Here is a 26,850-nt window from a genome sequence, read left to right on the forward strand (position 1 = left end):
TTCGTGAACCTTAATTGACATCTTAATTATAGATAATGGTCCGAGATACCAGGTCTCTCTGCTATATTTCGGTCTGCCAAAGATGGTTAATAATCAATATGGTTATTTCTTTTGTAACGACCGGTAAAATTTGTTTTATACATCATGTAGTTTTATTGAGCCTATTATAGAATCATTACAATAATTTCAAGATCGAACATGTTTTACTTCCATTGGTGAAAATGATCATTTTATCACAGTTTAATACATCTATAATTAGGCTATGCGAAGTTATTCGAATCACGGTGCGATCAATATTCGATGGATATGTTCACAAAATTGTGTATTTTGATACATTGTCGCAACATCTTTGAACAAAGCTCAATTCCCTTAATATCTGAAAGTACTACTCATTTATTCGAGCCTTCTAGTGCTCTTCGATTAGAGTGGTGAGTCGAAATTATTGGACAGCTCTCATCTCTTATTAGTAAAAAAGTTCGTACAAAGCATTAGGTTTTAAGCCGACTCGTTAGAAGAAATACGGGATTGTGATGTCGCTGCTGTTTCGGTTCCTTACACACTCATTTCAATTTAAACACAGAAGCGTTCATACGTTGACAATAAAATAATATTCCAACAAAAGCATCACTCGAGAAATTCGTCGACACGATTTTTTTGCGAGCAGCAAAACTGGACACTAAAACAGAACTAAATGGCCAAAACACGAATTCGCTAGTCATTTATAGGATGTTCCAGAAAATCTAAACATATTTTTTATGTTCCTTTTTTGTTTTGACGTAGGATTACGTCTTTCTTTACTATGCTCGTCTGAGTACAATTTAAAAATTTCACAACACGAATGCGTAACAAAATTACTTCAGATTTATTTGCTTAATAACTTTTTCCCTGCTTGAGTTTTTTCTCTTATTCTTTTACGAAACGAATGGAAAAAGCTGTAAGATTGTTGTTAATACCACGTTTATTACAAAAATATTATTTAAATAGTGAAAAATTAGGTCCAAACACGAAACATCAACATCAATCGAATCGATAAATAGACCCTGTTGCACGTTTGATAGCTTCAATCTTTGATGATCCATAAACGGAGACACATTGCAGACCGCCATCTACGCCAAGACAGTGGAATTACATCCGGCATTATTCAACTAGTGCTTCAGTCAATGGCGAAAATGAGGCCCCGTTCATCAAGCCTAAACACAGAAAGACAACAACTAGTTCTTCTGTGAGCATATCTGCTGTTGAACATTCGCAGTGTGAGTTTCGCTTCAAACAAAAGCGATTGCGTCATCCAGCTGATGCAACGAAACATTATATAAAATCAACCGTTCTAATGGATCTAAATGTTATCTAAAGAACTATTAGGATTACTTCTTTTCAAATTAAAGGTAGAATTCATAAGCTTAGTGCAAATCTAGAATAATTTGATTAGCTCTGTACACTTTTCGCTGCACGAAATTCGCATCCAACGAGTGCAAATAAAACTGATATTTCGCTGCATCGCGTTCGAGAAAAATGTTCCGATCAGTGTTTAATATCGTAGAATTAGTTCTTCTGAAAGCCTTTTGGTCGTTCGTTTCACTCAAATATTGAAATGTATGAAAAATTGAAATATATCAGCGATTATACGATTTGTGTTACGATTATATTTTTGTAATGACTTCTTCTAGATCGTACCGTCGAGAGAAAAAAAGGGGCCCGGGGGAATTCCCCTCTTCCTCCCTTTAGGCGACCCTGCTTCTAAGTAAAGGATCAAACTTACAAATGACTTGGAATGGTGCCCTACTTCCTGGAATACAAACGTAAAGACTGTCCCAGAAAGTATGGACGCAGCCACAAACCGCTGCCATTTCGCAATGGTTCAGAGTCTGTTAATTTTTATGGCTGCGTCCTGTTGTTTACACTCTTCTCTAACCGCTTGTGCAGTTGTTTATTCGTGTTCATTAGTTTGTTTCGAAATGCGTGGACTTTCAGCAGAACAACGTCGAAAAATGTGTACAAATGGTGCACAGAACGCGGACTGTCACTGAGAAAGATAGCAAAAATGGAAGGAGTAAGTGAAAAAGCCGAGCGAAATGCAATCAGGAAGTTCGGTGAGGATAACACCATTGAGGATAGACTGAAAACGGGTCGAAAAAAAAGGTCCTGCTAATCCTCAGTTGGATAAACGTATACTGAAGGCATTCGAGTAAAAGAAGGAGATTTCAGTTCAGGATGTGGCCAAAAAAGTGGACACTTCGAAGTCAAATGTTCTTCTTGCTAAAGAACGTTTAAATCTTTGAACCTATAAGAAGCAGAAACAACCAAAACGTAGTCCGAAACAAGAAGCATCGATCAGGCCGAGGGTTCGAAAGCATAATCATGGACTACGAAACCTACGTGAAACTCGATTACAAATCCTTTCCGGAACCACAATATTATACGGTGCGAGAAGGGCAAGTGTTCAACCAGTCCGAGACATCGATTGAAGTCGAAAAATTTTCTAAGAAAGCTATGGTCTGGCAAGCAATTTGTAGCTGCGGTAAGATTTCGAAACCCTTCATCACCACTGCTTAAATGAACAGCGAAATATACATCAAGGAATGTTTACAAAAACGACTTCTACCCATGATTCGAAGCCACAAGGATCCTGTTGTCTTCTGGCCAGATCTTGCTTCTTGCCACTACTCGAAATCAACGGTGGAATGGTATACTACCAAAAATGTCACTTTCGTCCCAAAAGACGAAATTGCCACCAAATTGCCCACAACTTCGACCAATTGAGGAATTTTGGGCATTAACGAAGGCACATTTTAGGGAACATGTCTCGGCAGCCGAAACCATTCAACAGTTCGAAAAAAATTGGAAAAAAAATGTCAAAACTTGTCAACAAGAAGTCTGTACGGAATTTAATGAGGAACGTTCGCAAAAAGGTGCGCCAGCTAGTCTACAATGGCTAAGTAGCAAATGTTGAGAATAATATTCTGTAGTTGTAGTCTAATATTATCAGTATATCGAATAAAATTTGAATATCTTACACTTGTGAATTATTTACAGCGAAATCAAAGAGCGTCCATACTTTCTGGGACAGTCTCCAATCATCCGTAATCAAATATTTTTTTCCAGGACTACAAAGCCACTAACATTTTCAGGACCCAAAAAAAACGTAAAGAACTTATTTAGAAAACTGTCTTAAATCGCCGCCCTAGAATACAAACGCAATCTTTTGAAACCAAATGGTCCTTTTCAGCACTACAAAATCTTAAACGGTCAAACGGTATCAAATCAATTACTATCTATACACATTTCGAATGCAGTCCTACGTTAAGGGGGGAGTAGGGTCTAAATGATGAATAAAATCATCATTTTTGCGAATTTTTTTCGGATCTATCGTTCAACAAAATAAATTCAAGTGTTTTTCATGATAAAAACCATTATTTGAGCAACATTTTGTAATTTTCTCATGGAAAATGATTGAGAAATAAGTCGGCGAAGAAGTACTTTTAAGGACGCTTCGTAAAAATCATGATTTACGGTGTCCACTGTATCTTAGCGCAGATTAATCAGAAGTGAACAAATCAAAGCAGCATAGTTAGTGTAGAAGTTTTTCTAGACCCCAACGTTTTTGTTTGATTTATTTTTAATTTTTTGAACTGTTGGTGGTTGTTTAAAGTGAAAACTTCGATTTTTCATGAAAAAATCCGCCATTTTGTAGCTGTAAAACCTCTCCAAAGTAACAATCATCGGAAAGGAAAACGTTGAGGTCTGGTTTTTTATATGTAGAAAGTGTGTGCAAAGTTTGAGCAAAATTGGTGCAGTAGTTTTTGAATGACGATGGACACGGAATTTCATAACTTGCATTCGAGAAAAACGTGTTTAAAGTTTTTTGTCTATAAAATCAATGGAAACAATTTATTACTCTAGGGAGCCCGTAGGATCTAATATGTTCAAAAAATCCTATTTTGTCTTTTGCATTTTGTTATAATGAAACATTTCAATAATATTTTGTCAAGTTTATAAGTCAAATGAAGCAGGAATCTTGGGCCTGTGTGCCGAGCTCTTACTTCTTCGCAGTATGAGAGAAGCAGAAGTAAAGGCCCATAATTTTTAGAGCTTTTTTCCGATAAACTTGAAAATTTCACAGAATATTCTTCAAATGTTTTACTATAAGAAAATACAAAGAAAATAATCCATGATTTTTCAAAAGTGTTTGACCCTACCCGCCCTTAATCGTGCAGTTATGTCTCTGCCATTACCTACTTCAAGTTTTCAGATGACATTTCAACAGCTGACATTCACAGCACGTCGATCAATTTCCTTGCAAATGGAATTATGTACATAATTACTTAAAAAATTATTGGTTTTAAAGTTGTTTGTAAAAAGTTTTTCATTTTGTAATTGACTTGAATATTTGAAGTAAAGAGACAGCGCAACATTTTTCTGAGTTTCAGGGGAAGAGAGAAGAAGATTTGAACCCCCAATACCCATCCCTGTATACGCGCCTGCTCACAGCGGCGACTACTACCCATGATCTGAAAACATAAAAATCCAGTATTTTATTGGCCGGATTTAGCATAAGTGCATTACGGGTTGGCGGTTCAATGCATAGGGCACTGGTCTTACAAGCCAGTTTTCATATGTTCGAGCCCCGACCTGGAAGGATTCTTAGTGTCACTGTCAGAAAGGCCAAATTCCACAAAAGGAATGTAATGCCAGGACTTTGCTTTGCATTACGTGTAGGAGACAGTAGCCTGGTGCTAAACCAACAGAGCCGCATTCGTACCTAATGAGATGAATCCTCCGAATTGTCCCCAGGCGAGATCAATTGAAACTTTTTTGCATACGCAACCAAATTCCTCAATTTTGTTTATATTGTAACTTGATTTTATTAATACATGAACGAACATTGTCATAGTTACAACGCATGTAGTGATTAGACTATCTTGACTAGCTTGAGTTTATCTCTAATACTACATTTTATTGCATCTGATGGTCGTCAAATGGTGAGATAACTAAGTCCTCACAAGTCCCTATCTCATGCCTCCCCGAGCGTCTATGATGACATTTGGTCAATAGAACGGCGTCGACTGAGTGCTATCGCCTTCTGCGTTAGTAGCAGAATGAGAGGGTGCGAAATGGCTTGTAGGTTGAAGCCCATCCTAAAGTGCAGTGTTTATCATAGTATATTACAACATATAATTGTGTTGTTTATTACATCATGTATTATTATTATTATTTTTATTAGAAGAGCGTAACTTACACTGCGATATTACCTGTTATATTGTATCATAGCATATTATTTCATATATTATCGTCTTACACTATTTTATGTTATTATATACTATGTTGTATGGTATTATACTGCATTGCATTATATCATATTATATTGTATTATATTGTATTATATTTTATTATATTATATAATATTATATTATATTGTATTCTATTGTATTGTGTTATATTGTATTGCATTATGTTGTATTATATTATATTATATTATAGGGTTTATTATTAGTAGTACTACGTACCTCTGCGCAAAATATAAATTTGTTTTCCTTATAAGTTATCATTTTTAAAGTAACTTTCAACTAAATGTCAAGGTCGTCACAAGCTGAGCTTCATGCCTACACGTGTGTCTGTGGTGACAAATGGTCGATGGAATGCGTTGATGGCAGAATGAGAGGATGAGAAATGACATATAAATTCAAGTAATATAATATCATAGCATATCGCAACATATCATTTTATTTATTCTATTATTTATTATATAATTCATTGTACTATATTATGTTGTTTTTTATTGTTATTTTCATTATTATATTTATTGTTATTATTATTAATTTGTCATCAATAATAATAACATATATTATTTTTATAGATGTGGATATTATTATTATTATTAGAAGAGAAATATTCTACTTCCTGCAGTATTGCCAAGATAAGAGCATAACTTACACTACATTAACTGTTATTTTATATCATTGTATTATATTATATTAAATTAAAATATATTATATTATGTTATGTTATATTATATTATTTTGTAATCTATTATATCATTTTATGTTATATTAATTTCATTACACTATGTTTCATTGTATTTATCAATATAAAACATTTTGCACGGGGAGGGAGGGAGCATCAGGGCATCGGACGAATTGATGACTGGACGAGGGATTGTGGATAGCCAGCCCAAGTCACTTGAAGGAAACTTGTTTCCTTCTGAAGGTTTGAAATGAGTCTAACGCGCCCTTCTCAAACAAACCATCAGGCGGGTTCAAGCATGTATAGCGATATTCTTCATCCATGCACTGGATATTATGGTTGGAAGAGCATCTTTTATTCCCGCGGAATACGAGTAAGTGACTCTACTTACGTATCCGCCCAACCCTTTTTGTTCGCTTTTCGGTAACAGCTATAGTAAGAAGGTGAGTGGATGAGTCATATCGGGGCTACTGTAAGTCTACCCGCATCCACTGGCAAGTCCTTGAACTGATGGTGGCTTCACTTCACATCACATCACATCACAATACTACATTTTATTGCATCTGATAATTCTATATATGTGAGTCTGTGTAACTTATTTGTACTAAGTTCCGAAACTTTTGAAACGTTTCCTGGTGGTACAACAGTCCGTTCAAATTGATACTGCATAACGATTTGCATTGCATTGTTTTTGTTACACTTAGTCTGGAATTTTTCTATGAGATTCTTGGAAACAAGATGAGACCAAAATATTATGCTTTATAAGACCAAATCAATTTCTAACTATTGAATTGGGCTACACGATTATTGTTTGGTTCAAAAATCGGGTTTGAGGGATTATGCTAAGAGATAGTTCATTGTTCATTTCATTGGTGAGATAACTAAGTCCTCACAAGTTCCTATTTCATGCCACCCCGAGCGTCTATGATGACATTTGATCAATAGAACGGCGTCGACTGGGTGCTATCGCCTTCTGCGTTAGTAGCAGAATGAGAGGGTGCGAAATGGATTGTAGTTTGAAGCCCATCCTAAAGTGCTTTATCATAGTATATTGCAACATGTTGTTTGTTGCATTATTTGTTATATATTGAATTGAATTATATTACATTGTATTATATATTGTTGTTGTTATTATTATTATTATTATTATTATTATTATTATTATTATTATTATTATTATTATTATTATTATTATTATTATTATTACTATTATTATAATAATTATTATTACTATTATTATTATTATTATTATTATTATTATTATTATTATTAAAAAAGAAATATTATGTTTCCTGCAAAACTGCGACGAAAGCAGAGCATAACTTACATTACGAAAGCAACTGTTATAGATTGTATCATAGCATATTATTTCATATAAAAGTCTTGGCATTACATTCCTTTTGTGGAATTTGGCCTTTCTGTTTCAACAGACTTCGCAGCCGATTCATATAGCGTACAGAATCATTGCATGGCTAGTACTATGGATCCTACTGACGCTAAGAATCCTTCCAGGTCGGGGCTCGAACATACGACAACTGGCTTGTAAGACCAGCGTCCTATGCATTGAACCGCCAACCCGGGGATATTATTTCATATATTATCTCATTATATTATATTTTGTTATGTTGTATAATGTATGGTATGATACTGCATTGCATTATATCATATTATATTGTATTATATTATATTATATTAAAAGTATTGTGTTATATTGTATTATGTTATGTTATATTGTGCTAAATTATATTATATTATTTTTTATTATGTTATATCACAGAGAACAGATATCCAACAGACATTCATACGTGCAAAGTCGTGTGCAACAGTGATTTTTAATGGATTTTCACTTGTATGCTTTACACAGCTTTTTTAAAAAAAGTTTGTACTAGCTTGGATGTGATGTATTATATTGTATTTTATTATATTATATTTTTTAAATTATTTTATATTATATTATATTATATTATATTATATTATATTATATTATATTATATTATATTATATTATATTATATTATATTATATTATATTATATTATATTATATTATATTATATTATATTATATTATATTGTATTATGCACAATTATATCAAAAACGGGGAGGGGTAGGGAGTGCATCAGGATATCTTACAAGTGAATGACTGGATGATGGAGTGGATTGCCAACCTGAGTCACGCGGGGGAAGCTTTGTGTTTCTCCCTGAAGGTCTGAAATGAGTAAGACGCACCCTTCTAACAAACAAACCATCAGGCGGTACAGCGAAATTCTTTATTATATGGCCGGATGTTCTTGCTGGAAGGCGCCGGGTCCTCAAAACCCATTTTGGCCTTCTTAACAGCAATTATATAAAAGCTATCTGATAATCAAATTCAGATCTATTGTAAGTCTACCCGCATACATTGGTAATGCCTTGAACTGATGGTGGCTTCACACATACATACATACATATGCTAAGAGATAGTTCATTGTGTTTAGCCACATTTAGCATTAGCATTAGCATTAGGGACCGCCCGTGTGTTGCTACTCCGTTATTGATCTGGACCAATTGAGATTGCAAAATGATTTTTTGAAGTAACATGTTTGGGAATAACACATTGTTTCACACTGTGCAAACTGTATTGAACCATGCATGCTGATCAATACCGACGCCGGCCACGTCCGAATGCAGATCTACTTGGGAGGGAAAGGATTGTTAGTTCGATGCATGTTGCTACTAAGAACCGAGGAATCCTCTGCATTCCCACATGCATCACAGAAGAGGATACTTTGTTAGTAAATGTTTTAATAATGTTATCATGTGTTTATTGCTCTGGGTAGCCGGCTACCAAGAATGTTTTTAAGTATTATCGTTTTATGTGTTACTTTGTGCTGGCTATATAATGCACGAAACAGTCAATCTCCGAAATTGACAAAACTCCGGAAAGTCGGCTGTCGAGTATGCAGTCACTCGTTTATGCATCTACCTTTCGCGTTTTTTTTAGTCATGCAAAAAAAACATATTCGGATTGATAAAAAAAAGGTATCATCTCACTGCTAGGTGGATTAAGCACGTTTTTATAAATGAAACTACGTGATACAAAATAAACGAGCGAATAGGATTTAGACAAAAAAGTTGATTCATTGCATTGAAATATTCTAAACAGTTATTATAAAATCATTTTAAATCACCAAACAAAGGTCAACAGTTTTCACGCGCGTCTTGATTCTTTATTATTTCCGCTTTATTATTTTAATTATTTATTGAAATTATTAATTGTTTATATTAGTTGATCTGGGCAGCCGGCTACCGAGAAAAATATTAATTTACTGTTTGAAATATTAATATCAAGTGTTTTTTACTATGTATTCAATATACCGATATATGTTATCTCTGTTATTAACTTTGTAATATAAACGGATTTGCGCAATGGTTTATTTTTATCATTCATTTTATAATCCTGAAAGACAATCAATAACATGGAAGAAGAAATCATTCCTAATGAAACTTTTCTCCGAAGCTAGACGGAAATTGATAGATTGAATAAAGAGATGATTTAGTAAAATAGAGTAATCAGAAGTAAAACATTGAAAATATCTGATAACTGAAAGGAAAAAGAAACTCCTGCAATTGTCGCCTTTTACGACATGGAAGCAGGAACCCAGTGGATCTATTCTTGGTTCATTTTTTTCCGCCGGATTCCACACGGCATCTAGGCTGGTACTGTCCGGAGAGAGCTAATAGGTACTATCAATCTCCTAGTGGACCCCAGCCCCTAGTTCATTGTGTTTAGCCACATTTAATGAGAAACAAGTAGTATCATAACACAACTTTATACTGAATCTATTTGCGCGCCACCGCGTTGTTTGTATGTAAATGGAGATTTCAGTATGCAAACTACACGTTGACATATTATAACATTTTTAAACTTTTTAAATGAGGAAAATCCATCAACAAGAGATACAAGTGCTTCAAATTAGATTCGAAAAATCTATCGCCGATAGTTCTAAATTGGCCTGCTAGTTACCGGAGAATCAAGATAAACAGCTAATTTGTATTCAATACCGGTGAATACGGTTCCAACACAGCGCACACATACAAATGCAACTATCCAGTGAGCGAATGAATGTAACTTTCAGCTTTTGTCGTCCACTAACCTTTCCTCGCTGGCAGCTATGGGCAAACTAAAGCAGAAATGCATTCGAGAATATATTAATACATTCCCTTTTGTGCTATAGTTCATACTGCGCAAATCGGACGAGAGTTTGACATCATTCACTGCGACTGTCATTGGCTCGTGAAAACATAGGTTAATTTCAACCAATGCAATCGAAATACGACGTTACCGCATAAGTTTAAGTATCGATTGGTAGTTGAATTATATAAATTCATCAACAAATTACTGAGTTATAAGCGTTCAAAATTATGACAGAAAAAGGTTACGCGGTTAATTTTTGCATTTTCGAATTGACACCCAGCCTCGTATGCTGAAGAGTAAGCAAAAGAAACAATCCAGCGAGCGAACGCATATACAATCCAGTCATCACCTCACTGGACGAGCTACTTGTTTCAACTAGGCAAAGAAATATTTTGCAGTAAATATTTATAGATTCCTCTTCATACTACGCAGAACGAACGGGTGTTTTTAGGCATGACGCAAAGCCTCCTATGCCTATCAAGAAAATGACGTCAATTTGGATAACTGGGATTGGTGGTTGAAAACATAGGTCGATTCTAACCATTTTTTCAATAGTATGCTATTGAAATACTGAAACGACGTTGTCATACATGTTTAAGTTAAAAGTTCCCGAATCGATTGGTTGTTAAATTATATCAATCCATCAACAAATGACTGAGCTATTAACGTTCAAAATTATGACACAAAAAAGTTACGCGGTTATTTTTTAAACTTTTAATTGATCCTCGGCTCCGTATAGTGAAGAGTAAGGCATTTTTAATGCCAAAACAATTTTTGCTGTGTTTTGCTGCGATTTTGTCCTTCATTCGCTGCAATAATACTCGCTGTTGATGGTTTTTTCCTTTTTCAAAGCAGATCACGAAAAGTAAATCAACATAAGCAGAAAATCGACTCTAATATTTACGCCTTAGACATCAAAAAGGATATTGCACATAAAAAGCGTAAACTTTGCATCTGCTTAGCGGTTCAAATTTAACTGCTAGACGGAGATGGCAGTTCAATTTGAACTGCTTTAAGAGTTGGTGAGTCGAAGACGAATTGCGGAGAAATTGACTCTAACATCTTTCTGATCCATTGAGTCACCTTAGAACACCGCCGGAGAACTCGTGCCGGTTCTAGTACATTGCCGGGAAATCAGGCTCGTTCACAACTACTGGATCATGGTTTCATCAACTTTTATCAATTGACGCCAAAAAGCTTCGCATCGGCATGACCAAATACGCCTCTGAAGTAAGCTCGCGCTCCTGTTATTGATCCGAAGTCAACGCACATTGCCTCTAGGTCCAGAATAGCTGATTGATCCGCATAGTCTTTCCGAAAATATGTCGTTTGCGGTCATCGCGTATCGCGTCCACTTACTTCCGCTCATTCACCTTCCGGTTGGCCAGCACGATTCCACATATTTTTTAACGACATTGTCCTGCGTAACGGCATGGACGGGCCTTCTGCTGCAAATTTCACCGGCAATGGCTACAACAAAGCTTTCGAAAGCGATAATCTTCGCGTTAAAGTAAAGAAACACTCGCCTCATAACATTTAATCTTGTTTTTGTGTGGTTTTCACCACCGTTTTGCTTTTCAAAAAATGGCATTCAGAAGAATGTCAAACGAAAATCGTGCAACCAACTTACATACTAAACTAAATGCACTAGACCTTTTATAATAGCGAAAACAAGCGGAAAGATTTCATTGTGCGATGAACATTTAAATTAATTGGCAATTAAATAACGATTATTCATATCTTGCATTAATGGTACCTCATTACCAATCTCCTGCCGCCATAAATCCAAATCCGGTAGTACTTCCTGACTAATTTTACCGATTCATATGATAAATACACCATTTCCGATGCTAAAACATAACTGAATCCCATCACGACACGAACGGTTGATTTTTTTTAACTGCGCCATGCGAATCTGAAACATGTCGAGTTCGTCGGGGTGCAAGATCAAGGCCACCGCTACTCTTGACGGCCCCCGTTGGTTAGCAAACACTTAGTAGTTTAATTTCGTAACGTAAACTTTTCATCTGTTTCGCTCACATTCGTGCTCGTTTGTTCGTTTGATGCAAGTATTCATGATCTTGAAACTGTTTTTTTTTCCACAGGTGTGTGATCATCAACTCCATATTCATATGATTCATCGAATCATGACACAGGTATGCATATTCAAGTGAACGCGCAGAAGCACGCCACACACGAACAAACGATTCCGTCGAATCATCACTGCAGTCGTACTTCCTTGTTTCGTGTTTAGCAGAAGGGTATCGAAAAGATGAGTTTGTTATTTCGAACAACTAACTATAGGATAACGGATGTAGGCTCCTTCCTCTCCTTTGATCCGGACCAGTTGATGATCCGCTCGTGCGATGAGCAAAAATAGTTGTTTTAATGCTGCTTGCATGGCTGAGTGCCTATATCCGTGCCATTAAAAAACAGAGTTATGATTTATGGCTTGCACAGGAAGTGCCTTGATGATGTACTACTCAAAGCAAGGTTGACGAATGCGGTTGATAGAAATAGGATGCTTTATGTACGCATGCATTATAAAAATTATATTATGTAGGGCTATTGTACCGATAGTCATCTCATGTTATATCGCCGATTACGGGAGAGTCGGCAGTCTTGGGCCACTCGTGTTTTTTTGAAAAGTATTGAAGGAATTTATTGGAATTTTCTATTGTAAGTAAAATGAGTCATTTCTAAGACTTCCATCCAAATTTCATCGTAATTACTTGATTGTTTTATAAACTTATAAAACCGATACACTGAGGAAGGATGTAAATAACATTCCGAAATATGTCACGTATCTGTATTATAACGTTTAACACACTGTTGTGAAAATAGTGACTGTTGAAAACAGTGACTTTGTGAGAGTGTAATGACGTGACATAGTAGAATTAAACTGTTATACAAGAATGAATTACTGTTGACAGTTTGTAAAATAAGGAACACATTAATACATTAAGGAACTACATTAATTAAATATCTCGCTCAGTTTATGCTTAAAATGATACTTCAGTCTAGCCTCGAATAAGGCACGGCTGGATGTTCTTTGTATGTCAAGTGCGAAGTGCGTTATGTTTTATTGGACCAACAAAAAGAATCCTTCTTTGACCAATGTTTGTGACTGCTCGAACGCGAAGCAGGTTGTTACTACGACGTGTAGTTCGAGAGTGAGTTAAAGTTGGAAACTGTAAATTATGGTGAGTTGAGGTATTGTGTAGTTTTTATAAGATTTAAGGACAATAAATTTGCACTAAATTATTGATCTAAAATACTTAAATCGCTCTTCATTGAGTTTATAACAGCATTGATGTCATTGTAAGGATAAAATAGAGCTGTGTCGTCGGCAAATAACCGCGGAGTCCCTGTGAGTTGCAGGTTACCTATATCATTAATATACAACAGAAATAATAGTGGTCCTATATTGCTACCCTGTGGCACTCCAATGTTTATGGCAGCAAGATTGCAAGATCGCCCTCGATGGACACGAATTGTTTTCTGTTTGTCAAGTAGCTACTGATAATAGAGTTCGCGATGCCCCTGATGCCGTAGCACTAAAGTTTGTCCAAGAGAATACTGTGATCCACAGTGTCAAAGGCTTGTTTGAGATCTAAAAATAAGGCACCAATCATGTTTTTTTGGTCAATCTCGCTCATTATATTGTCCACTAATTCTATGATAGCGGTATATGTGCTAGAACCTTGTCTAAAGCCATACTGAAATTTATAAAGGACACTTAAAAATTCGAGAAGTCTATTATTAGTTTTTCAAAGATTTTGTTGAAGACAGACAGAGTCGATATAGGACGATAATTATTACAATCACAACGATCACCAGACTTGTAAACAGGAATAACTTTAGCCACTTTGAGGCAGTCAGGGTAATAGCCAGTCTGAACAATTACATTGAAACAATGAGAGAGAGAATTCTAGCGAATATAACAGGGTTACTTTTTAGCACACTTGCAGAGATGTTGTCAAGGCCACTGTTCTTTCTATTGTCCAGATTTTGTATCAGTAGAATGACTTCGCTAGGAGCTGACGGACGTAGGAATATAGAGTCACTAACACGACGAATATTATCAGTGGGACAAACAGTCTTTTAGTCAAACGAATAATTTTAGCTAATTCCTGGCCGACATTGAAAAAAAGTTTGTTGAATATCTCACAAACTTCAGAGTTTACATTAATTTTGTTACCATTGTGAATCAAAATTATCTTGTCACTTTTTGCCTTTCTCATATAGAAAGGTTATGCAATCACTGTGAAAACCGACTTTTGAACCGAGGCCCGGAGGGCCGAGTGTCATATACCATTCGACTCAGTTCATCGAGTACGCAAAATGTCTGTGTGTGTATGTGTGTGTATGTGCGTATGTGTGTATGTAACGTTTTTTTGCACTAACTTTTCTCGGAGATGGCTGAACCGATTTTCACAAACTTAGATTCAAATGAAAGGTCTTGTGGTCCCATACAAAATTCCTGAATATTATTTGAATCCGACTTCCGGTTCGGGAATTATGGGGTAAAATGTGCAAAAATTGTGAAAATAAGTGCACTAACTTTTCTCAGAGATCGATGAACCGATTTTCACAAACTTGGGTTCAAATGAAAGGTCTTGAAGTCCCATACAAAATTCCTGAATATTATTTGGATCCGACTTCCGGTTCCGGAGTTATGGGGTAAAATGTGCAAAAAAATGAAAATATGTTTTCTAGCTTTTATCATAGATGGCGCTACCGATTTTCATAAACTTAGGTTCAAATGAAAGGTCCTGTGGTCCAATACGTAATTCCTGAATTTCATCAGGATCCGACTTCCGGATCCGGAAATATAGGGTAAAGTGTGTTAAAAATTGTATACCATCACTGAAAAGGACGATAAACCGTAAAAAGTTTTCTAAATCGACCTCAAATCTTCTCCAATTAATAGTTTTTTATCAGCAGACGGTCAAACAGACCGATTTCGGTTATTGTTTTTAGGAATCGAAGAAAATTGTTTTGAAGAATATAACAGTATTATATATGATAGTATGATTGATATGAGAAAGGCATCATTACACCACTAGGTGGATTAAAACAGGTTTTTTTTGTTATTTCGAATGTATTTTTAAGATTACTCCAGAATTTTGAATGAGGTTTCTTTGTAAGAAGGTTTTCATAATATGCTGTCTTGCTATGTAATAGAATTTATGTAAGGTGTCGGTCCTGTGGGTTTGCTTTAACACGCTGGAGATAATTACGTTTAATTTTTACCAGTGTCCATAGACCCAAATTCATCCATGGTCAATGAGAGCCTTCCATTTTAACTGATTTTGAAATTATTCTCGTATATTTTTCAAGTAGGGAGTTATACACATGCACTATATTTTGTAGAACAGTTTCAACGTCGTCTATGACATCAATACTATTAATGAAATTGAAGAAGTCTTGATTCAATTGACGATTGCTAACAATTTTTTTCGTTAGGGTCATCGGTTCCCTCTCAACAAATAATTTGAAGGCCGCCAAAGATTAGAGAGTGGTCATTTAACTCATTATATATATATATATATATATATTGTGTCGTTACGAATCCGGTTAGTGTCATCAAGTTTGCATAGAATATGATCAAGTATGTTGTCGCTAATTGGTCTGGTTGTAAAACAATTTGTACACGAAAAGTCATAGGATTCTAGCAAAGCCATATGCTTCGGTTAGACAGAACACATCAAGCTTTCTAAATAGACGAAAAATTCATTGAAGTCAAAACTAGGGGGACGATACACACCATGACTGTCATAATAATGTCCGTTAAAACATAATTCGATATTTAGATGATGAAATCCATCGAATGTATAATATTTTATTAGTCTATGCTTGATATTTTGTTTGACATATATTGCTAAACCTCAACTGGAATATTCTCTACAAGAAAAGAATGATGAATAATGCGGTATTTCGTAGAAGGAACAACTATCATTCTTCAGCCAGGTTTCTCCGTTTACTATGATATCTATAGAAGTTTTAAATTTTCAAGGTCCATTAAGATTTCTTTAAATTTAGAGAGATTGTTAATACCCCTCACATTCCACTGTAGAATTGAACCGTCGTATAACCGTATTGGTCGAATTGTCGTCGTATAATCTATTTATAAAAAAGAAGACAAAACAACAAAAATTACGATTTTATTAAAAAATATGAAAATGAAATTTAAAAAGTACGGGTGTGTAATATCAGAGACATAACTGGATGTCGTGAATACGAATAAAACTGACACGATTTCTTTACACTTTCGAATTCAAATTGACAGTTGATCGTTGTGTGAATTGGGAAACTTTCTCCCTTTTCACTACTAAAATTTTAAACGATTTTTGACGTCGATTATCTCATTTCCGATTTGCATATTTCATTGAAAGAAACTATCAAGATGCTGTACAGGATTCATTACTGCCTTTTAGAAGGACCAAATTATAGAATTCTCTACGATATATACGATATATCGGAACATTTTTCTCGACCGATTTTCGCACAGCGAAAAGTGCACGAAGCAAATCAAATTATTTAAAATTTTCACTAAACTGATAATTTCTACCTTCGATTTGCAAAGAAGTAATCTTAATAGTTCTTTAGATAACATTCAGAGCCATTAGAAGGGCTGATTTTATATAATGTTGTCCACTTTTCTTTTCTTGTTTTCTTTCTCTCCAATGCAAACCGGAAGGCAAATGAGAACTACGACCTGAGCGTTTGAGGTTTGATACCACGCAGAAGGTGCGCTCTCCGATGCCGCTGTTTGAATACGTCTTCTCGCCTCGACGTTAGCTTCCACCCAACGTACAAGAAAAAATGATCGATTTTCGACCACGGTTCCCTTTTTATAACGTTCAGTTGAAGATATGTGCCTAACTACCTCAAAACCGTCGTCCTTGCACGAAAAACCCAAGCGAAAGTAAAGAGTTTTCCGCGTTGTTTTAAAATTTTCAGAAAACTTAATTTTTTAGTTGTTTGTGGTTATCTCACACTGTTCAAAATATTATCCTAAATTCCTGATCATATTTTTTATGTAATAGTGAAAGAATTATGTTGCTGCCATTAATACAAGTCGAGATATTCACGATTAAGTTTTGCCCACTCTTCCATATGGCTAATTTTGAAAAGACGCCCCATAGTAAAGTAAGTCGTATTCACGACAAAATAAAAATAAAAAAACATAAAAATCATACTACACGCTTCGAGATCAAGTTCGTTTTCGTTTGGGAGCAACTAATCCAGCGGATTGATAAAAGTTTTTAATACAATCTAGGTCAATTTCATTGCAAATTTTTTCCGTTCTTGAATGGTCTTCCTTTTTTATTGATATTACTCCTCCTCGGCCCGGCTATACATACTTTATGTTTAAAAGTTTTTGAGAGCTCTGCTCGAATTGCGACTTTCGTTTCCTTAAAAGATTTGTCAATAGCAGTAGCAATCAATGAGCCATGCTCCTGCTTTTTATCAAGAACTATTCCTCTAGTGGTTTCGTTAGTGAAGACCACTCTAATCGGAATGGGGACAAGAACCCTTTAAGTGATGGTATAAAATTTTTAACACACTTTACCCTATATATCCGGAACCATATGTCGGATCCGGATGAAATCCAGGAATGAGTGAGATCCATTTGAGAAAATATGACCAGAATAGCTGAAATTAGTTTGTTTGGCCGTCTCCTGATAATGACTCTCTAATGAAGTAGTTTTAGGGTCAGTTGAGAATTTTTTCTTCGCATTTTGTGTCGCCCCTCTAGATGATGGTATGAAACTTTACCCTATAATTCCAGAACCGGAAGTCGGATTGAACTGAAATTCACAATTTTTGTACAAGACCATAAGACCATTCATTTGAATCAAAGTTTGTTGAAATCGGTCACGTCATCTCTGAGAAAAGTAAGTTAGTAATAATAAATTAAAACTTTTGCACTGATCACCTTATAATTCCGGAACCGGAAGTCGGATACAGATGAAATTCAAGAGTTTTGTGAAGGATCATGAGACCACTCATTTGAATTTAAGTTTGTTGAATTCGATCACGCCATCTCTCTGAAAAATTAGTATACAAATTTTGATTTTTTGCACATTTTACTCTATAACTCCGGGTTCAGAAGTCAGATCTAAACAAAATTTTGGAATTGGACCATAAGAGCTTTTATTTAATTCTAAGTGTGTAAAAATCGGTTAAGCCATCTTCAGAAAAAGTTGGTGTATATTAATATGCATATATTTGCTGTTAAGAAATTATTTTCAAATATATACCACGTAATTTGATTCTATCCCTAATTTTTCATGATCATAACTTTTTTTTCTGAAGAGATATTCGAGTTATTTTATTTATGCATACTTTGTTTGGAATAATTGTAGAAAATATAAAATCCCATAATTTTGTAGAAGGTAATGCATAGGTTTATTCCTTTCTGGAAAAGTTATACATCATTTTACTACTTTTTACCTAGCGAAATATGCAACTTAATGCAGCAAACTTTTACAATATTTATAGGAAAATATATTCCTAATCCAATTTGTTTTCCAATGAGAATATCTTGAGTACTATTCGTGTGACTCATTTTCACCAAGGCCATGCTGAAATCATGAATGGTTAAGAAACGGAGGGCGTCACGCGTCGGCTATTTCTGTAACTCACTTTTGCAGTGAGCGTCGCACGATCAACATCTCGTCTTAAAAATCGTGTTGCATCGCGATAACTCAATTTCTTTACACGTTTAAACATGGAATCTCTTCGTAAAGGTTTGTACTTTTTCAATACTTGGTCATATTTTGTTTAAAATATATTTTTCCATTTTTTAAATATATGTTGAACTTTTTAAAAATTTTGGATTTTCAATCATTAAAATTAACTTTGAAAAGACCTAAAAAATTGCTGGTTTCACTCCTCCTCGGAAATCGGATAGAAATATCTGAATCAAATGCTCCTTTAATGTCTAAAAATACAGATGCCATTTGTTGTTTTTGAGCGAAGGCAATTTGGATGTCAGACGAAAGTAATGCAGGGCAATTATTCGTCCCTTTTTTTTTCTACGGAAACCAAACTGAGTATCTGACAACAAACCGTTCGTCTCGTCAATAGCAAGTGTCGAGACGTCGTAGAATAATTTTTTCGAACAATTTTCTGATGCAGGACAACATTGCAATGGAAGCTGGTTTCCCCGGCTTTTGAATGACGATAACTTTCACTTGCCTCCAGTCAGGTGGAACAATGTTTTGCTCAAGAAACTTGTTGAACAATTCCAATAAACGTCTTTTTGCGAGATCGGGCAGATTCTTCGCCAATTTGAATTTTATTCTGTCCAACCCAGGAGTGTTATTGTTACAAGACAGAAAATTCCATCATTGAAACGGGGTTATTAATAAAACCATTATTTGGAGGAGATTGCCGAATAATGCTCTGCGTAGGAACAGAATCTGGGCAAACTTTCCTACCAAAGTCAAATATCCATCGGTTCGAGTATTCATCACTCTCATTGCCCACGTTACGATTCCTCATTCGTCTGGCCGTGTTCCAAAGAGTGCTCATTGAGGTTTCTCTTGACAACCCTTCGACAAAATGTCTCCAATAGCTACATTTTTTGGTTCCAAGTATGCTCTTGTACTTGGTTTCTAAAACCATGAATTTTTCAAAATTCTGAGGAGTTCCTCCTCCCCATTTTAGAAACGTCTTGCAAGCATTTTGTTTTGCGAGTTTAGCCTCTGAGCACTCTTTGTCCCACCAGGGTTTGGGAGGGCTTCTGCTAGTCGTTGGCCCAGGAAAGCGTTTAGTTTGGGATTGTTCTGCGGCCTCCAGAATCGAACATACGAGGAAGTCACATTCTTCAAGTGGAGGGAGCTCTTCCATTGAATTCAAAATAGTAGAGATACTACTTTGGTATTTAATCCAGTCGATATTTTTTGTCAAATCATATGGAATACTAGCTGAAATAGCAATGCAATTGCTACTGCTAATTGAAATGATGATTGGTAAATGATCGCTACCGTGTAAATCAGGCAGTATTTTCCAGGTGCAATCTAGTCGAATTGATGTTGAGCAAAGAGATAGATCTAATGCACTTGGGCGTGCAGGAGGTCTTGGGATCCGTGTTATGCTACCTATGTTTAAGACTGTCATGTTAAAATTGTCACAAATGTTTTGTATTAAAGATGATCTGTTAAGATAGAAATATCTTTTTTATATTTGCATACATGCACAGCATGTACAGTAAAAATCTATATACATTATTATCTTGTTATACACTATATTAATTTCAGAGCTGGAAAGGAATTGTCACTGGAAGCAATTGATATGCTAGAACTTACAACAGAACAAGATAATACAGAGCAAGAAATTAGCGACACAGAAAACTCGGACGAGAGCGTGACTGATACTGATTGATCGAATGCAATGCGACTAAGTGACATATTGTAATGATTTATTAAGTAGCATTGATTACCTATTTGATTGATTGGGTTGTGCAAAGTATGGAGAAAAGTTACTCATTTAAATGCTATCTAAAACTTTGTAGTAGATACTTAGGTAATAGAGATTTATTGCATTATTTATATCTTCAGCAAAAATACTTCAAAAGTTTTTTTCTTCAAAACGAGCTATAAAAAAAATTGTGAAAATTTGATTCGAAATTGGTACTACCCCCTTAACGAAAATTAAGGTGCCACTTTCAAAAGAAGCGATATATAATCTTGTAAAATTTCTTCGAAGACACGTTAGCTCCTAAAAATCAATGAAAGTCAATACAGACTTTTGACCGTCTTTTTATAGTTTTGGACCACTGTGCGCCGTTTGGATTCCATGAAAAGATAAGTACATGTTCACGAACATTTTCCATTGTTGCGCATCAATTCGATATTAGTGAACCGTCACAAAAATTTATTAAGATAGTGTTGCGATAAAATATTGTTTAATTTGGCAGGTAGATTCATTAGGACTTATGTTATTGTCAGATGAAATAATGGATTAAGTAGATGAATAAATCCAGCAATCTCTGAGAAAATCGAGTATTTAATATAAAGTGTACTTTCATAAATCGTTATACAGCAATAAATTTTATTCAAATTTTAGCTCTTGATAAGAAATTACCGTTTCACTGCATCAATGCTTCTCAACTTAGTAATACATTGTGATCACTTTCCGTATAAAATTCTGGATTGAACTAATCTACATTTATAACGCATTATCTTTGAAATTTAATTAATTGTATAATGAACTAAGAAATTAAACCAGATCTACATTAGAACGGTACAAGTAGTTTAGCACAAAATTAAGGACATTGCTGTGCCAAACGAGTTATTTTGACCACACATGCTGCACACCGAAACCCACGTGCAAATTGGTGTAATGCAAATTAATGCTGCCAATCGGTATTGACTGACAGCCGCTTTCCTTGATACGTTAAAACCTGCAGTATTTTCTCACCACAACACCCTCGCCTTTGAATAGCAATTAATCACTTAATCATAGTGTCCCATTCAGGCAGTGCAAATTAAATCATAGTCTGTCTCGGTTGCAACTTTCGATGTCAATTATCGGTCTGGTCCAAATTCAATTAATTATCGCGTGAGCTACTGAAAACCATTGAGTGGCGTGCGTATGACAGCGTTTACGGCGTGTTTAACACGAAAAGGTGTGACTAAATGGCTGTGATTAGGGTAAACAAGTTCACGGCACTGCAGCCCAGAATTGACGAACGATGGTTAACAGCTGCAAATTTGGTCTAGTGGCTGAGAAAAAAGCGAATAATTACAAGGCGCTTGATGGACTGGCCTATTCAAATTGTGATCCGCGAGTAGCTCTGATCGTAGCACTTTAGCGATTGCAAATTTTAGTTTGATTGTTTCAAGCCCCATCGGAGAGCTATCATCGCTCAACGATCGCCCCCCGTTGGTAGCTCGGCCGTAAAACAGTTATTTACTTGAAATAGCGCCCACATCGTTATTAGTTTTGCAACGAAACCGACGTTGATCGTGGTTTCTTTCCCAACCCAAATGATGCAAATAATAAGTCTTTTAAAGTTTCTATCATCGGCGAAGAAGATGACTCGTTTGGTTTGCGCAACTAATTTACCAATTTGATAATCGAACCATCTTCTTTTTTGTTGTTGTTGTAAGCGGACTCGGTAGGCACATCAGAATTGGGCCGAAGACGAAGCATAAAACCGATAGGACTACTCACCACAACGTAATATATCACTTTGGCCATGGCCAGTGGGCTGTTGCCGGGGGGCGGCTAGACGGAGATGGTCTCGAAATGGAACCGTCAACAACTTTGCTCTCTGTCTGCTCGGCTGGCGTTGATTCTGCTTGCTTGCTGCTGGTGAATAAAACGAACGGAATGAGTTTCACTATCACTTGTTCGTTTAATCATTCACACCACAATTTAGCGGATCACACTTTTCATCGAATCAGGGCGGTAGCAAAATTTTCACTTTTTCACTGGATAAAAAGATATTGCTGTTGAGCTGAAATGGAAAAGAATTATTTTTATTTCATTTGCTGTAATGCTTTGATATATTTGATGCAAAAATGCGTTTCATTGAAGATTGCTATCGAGGATTCCTAAATGATAAACGGAATCCACAATTACTCACATTTTTTCAAGTATTCCAGTAATCAGTGACTTGCCTTTAGAATCCCCAAATAATTATTAGAAATCGTAAATAATATTAATAACCGTATTCAATTTCAAAAGAATAATCCAAGTAATTTGGAAATATCAACAAACATTCTAGTAATCAGAAAGTAATCTAAAAGTAATTAGCTCAAAGTTTTATTCAAAATGTATTTCATAAAACTTGAGGACTATAATCTATGTAGTTATTATTACTTTACAAATGGCCTAATGCGATTTCTTCGATAAGCTATACACGTAAACCTCAATTTACGAGCTGAACAGGGTTTGTGGAAAACCCTAGTCATATGAATATTTTCGGAACTGATGTGAAGAGTAAGTGCAAGAAAGTGCTGTTTGAGGTCGTTTAAAAATTGACAAGTTTATTGATATTGCTTGAAACACTCCTCATTATGAGTATTTTTAAACGATGATGTAGATGCCGAAAAACAATGTTCGAGCTCGTTCCCAAATTTATGATGGTGACATAATTTCATATTCCGCCAAAACCTCTTTTACGAAATAGGATTGTAAAATGTGTTTAACAATATTTTTTACGTTTCGTCTTCGACTAACCCCTAAATGAGTTTTATGTTACCCATATTGTAAGGTTTTGATTTCAGATCGAGATTGTTTTGATGAAGTGATTTAAGATCCAAAAATTGAACTCATTGATATCAGTTCTCGTTCCATTTCGGGGCAGCTATTTCTATGATAACTCGATATCGTTTCTATTCAACTCAAAGCAACAAGAAGCAATTAACTAACAAATTCATTTCCACTACTCAATTATATCAAAGTCTGAAGCAATATACAGCATACCTTATTATAAATACCCTCTCATCTACTAAAGACTGTCCCAGAAAGTATGGACGCACTTTGATTTCACTGTAAATAATTCACAAGTGTTAGATATTCAAATTTAATTCGATATACTGATAATATTAGACTACAACAACAGAATATTATTCTAAACATTTGCTACTAAGCCATTGTAGACTAGCTGGAGCACCTTCTTACGAACGTTCCTCATTGAATTCCGTACAGACTTCTTGGCGACAAGTTTTGACACTTTTTTCCAATCTTTTTCGAACTATTGAATGGTTTCGGCTGCCGAGACATGTTTCCTAAGATGACATTTTAGGTAGTATACCATTCTACCGTTGATTTCGAGTAGTGGCAAGAAGCAAGATCTTCCCAGAAGACAACAGGATCCTTGTGGCTTCGAATCATGGGTAGAAGTCGTTTTTGTAAACATTCCTTGGTGTATATTTCGCTGTTCATTGAAGCAGTGGTGATGAAGGGTTTCGAAATCTTACCGCAGCTACAAATTGCTTGCCAGACCATAGATTTCTTACCAATTTTTCGACTTCAATCGATGTCTCGGACTGGTTTAACACTTGCCCTTCTTGACCCGTATAATATTGTGGTCCCGGCAAGGATTTGTAATCGAGTTTCACGTAGGTTTCGTCGTCCATGAATATGCAGTTCAAGTTTCCAGCAAGAATCGTATTGTACAGCTTTCGAACCCTCGGCCTGATCGATGCTTCTTGTTTCGGACTACGTTTTGGTTGTTTCTGCTTCTTATAGGTTCGAAGATTCAAACATTCTTCAGCACGAAGAACATTTGACTTCGAAGTGTCCATTTTTTTGGCCACATCCCGAACTGAAACCTCCTTCTTTTGCTCGAACGCCTTCAGTATACGTTTATCCAACTGAGGATAAGCAGGATCTTTTATTCGACCCGTTATCGGCTTATCCTCAAAGTTGTTATCCTCACCTAACTTCCTGATTGCATTTTGCACGGCTTTTCCATTTACTCCTTCCTTTTTTTCTATCTTTCTCAGTGACAGTCCGCGTTCTGTGCACCATTTGTATACAATTATTCGACGTTGTTCTGCTGAAAGTCCACGCATTTCGAAACAAACTAATGAAAACGAATAAACAACTGCACAAGTGATTAGAGAAGAGTGTAAACAATAGGACGCAGCCATAAAAATTGACAGATTCTGAACCATTGCGAAATGGCAGCGGTTTTTGGTTGCGTCCATACTTTCTGTGACAGTCTTTATTGAGTTAAAATCGTAGTACATTCAGGAAAAGAATGCTATATTAGCAAAATGTTCGTTATGCTTCGTCTTCGACTCGTCAGTATATAACAGTTTATGTGTTATTTGCCTAAGACATTTGACTAAGACATTGCATTTTCGGTGCCGAAAACGAAATTAACTCTTTAAATATTTTCATATTCATTCTACACTTGCGCTCTCGTCAATCGAAAATCAATGTTGGTAAGGCACACACGATGCCCTATCATAATCATTGAGTTACCTAACAAGCCCTATCCGTAGTCTTATGAAATAGTTAGCACTTGCAGACACAAAATTGTTCGATCCGTTGTTTTGTGTGTATCCTTTGTATTTATGGAATTGATCCAGATCCAGAGATCCTGAATTCTGACCTTTTTTTGGGAGATTAGTTTCAAAACACAGGTTTATAAGTTAAAACTAAGATTCAGGGACAGAACTCTTATTTTAGATTCTGGAACCTAATCTTTAAAACTAATTTTTTGACTAGATTTTGAAACTGAATTTAGTAATTTAATTTAAGTTCAGAACTCGTGTCTATACCCCGGTAACCAATACTAATGCCGCATTATGACAGCAAATAATCGCTAATTGACATTTCAATCGCCGTATACTTTGACGGCTATTCATCGATAATGCTTATCTATGGCTGGTGTGCATTCTGAAAGCTGAATTCTAATTGATTTATAACAGATGAGCTTTTAGATGGCAGATATAGAGCTTTAAGCATTTTTGGTGCTCTTAAAAGGCTAATCTAATTCCATTATTAGTGCTTACTGGTTACCTGGGTAATTCTGATTTAGGAATTCAAGTTTTCGGAAATAATATTCAAGATATGAACGCTAGCTTTGGATTCTGGAACAAAATATTGGATCTGAACGCCGAATCTGAATTTTGAAACTGTATTCTGAATCATAATTTATTTTCTGAATTCATTTCATGAAATCAGAGTCTGTATGCTGGAATTGAATTCAAAATTTGGGCTCTGGAACTAGATTTTTGAACTGAACTCAGGGTCTCCATTCAGATTCGGAATTCGGGCTCAGAATTCAGTTCTAGAACTAAATGGTGTAGATGAATAAATGGTGGCAAATAAATCAGCGGATAAATTTCACAAAGCGGTTCTTTTTAGATCCCTTAAAAATATTTTTCGAGAAGTATACTTTTTTTAAATAACTATTTATTTTAATATGAGTTAAAATTAAATTATTAAGATTTAAATTGGGCACTCAGCCACAAGTGGTGACTTTTCAGCCCTATTATATATATATATATATATATATATATATATATATATATATATATATATATATATATATATATATATATATATATATATATATATATATATATATATATATATATATATATATATATATATATATATATATATATATATATATATATATATATATATATATATATATATATGATTTGGTTATTTCCATGAGGACATCATTTGCTTCCGCAATTCTGCAATTTTTGTGTAGGGAAAATTCTTAACATACTTGTATTGTGTAATGGGGAAAAGGAACTTATATACTAACATACTAACTAATACAGATAGCGAATCAATTCAATTGAAGATTGCATCGATTTTTGTCGGAATATGCTTATAATTTTATTTGACATTATTTCGATGTTTAATTTGCCGTTGGACAAAAATGGCAACTCCACCACCCATTCCATTAAACCTGTCGAATCGATTAAGCACATAATGTGGATTACTCTTCAATTTGACATTTGGTTTAAGAAAAGTTTCTGTCACAATGGCAATATGAATTTTGTGAACTTTGAGAAAATTATAAAATTCATCTTCACTCGATTTCAAAGATCGAGCATTCCAATTTAAAATGTTCAAATAATTATTTAACATCACTGTTAAATTTTAAATTCATTATAATATTATTTGCAAATTGCCATCCGATTTGAAATGCTTCAAAAAGTGATGAAGTCAAATTCATTCGGATGATCATTTGAAAAAGTTGATCTTGTAGGTAG

The 26,850-nt window shown here is 35.2% G+C and overlaps 1 protein-coding gene across 4 annotated transcripts in view; it reads right to left on the bottom strand.

Moving 5' to 3' along the window:
• The window catches only part of LOC131434598 (uncharacterized), a 128,218-nt gene that overhangs the window by 76,783 nt on the left and 24,585 nt on the right, over positions 1–26,850 (bottom strand). For 3 of the 4 annotated variants that reach the window (XM_058601462.1, XM_058601460.1, XM_058601464.1), the window contains exon 2: positions 22,328–22,613. In XM_058601462.1, the coding sequence (XP_058457445.1) occupies positions 22,328–22,354 (27 nt within the window). In that variant the 5' untranslated portion in view covers positions 22,355–22,613. The remainder of the gene's footprint in view (positions 1–22,327; positions 22,614–26,850) is intronic. The other variant, XM_058601463.1, reaches the window with a different exon arrangement.

The sequence above is a fragment of the Malaya genurostris genome, chromosome 3, assembly GCF_030247185.1.
Source record: "Malaya genurostris strain Urasoe2022 chromosome 3, Malgen_1.1, whole genome shotgun sequence".
Lineage (NCBI taxonomy): Eukaryota > Metazoa > Arthropoda > Insecta > Diptera > Culicidae > Malaya > Malaya genurostris.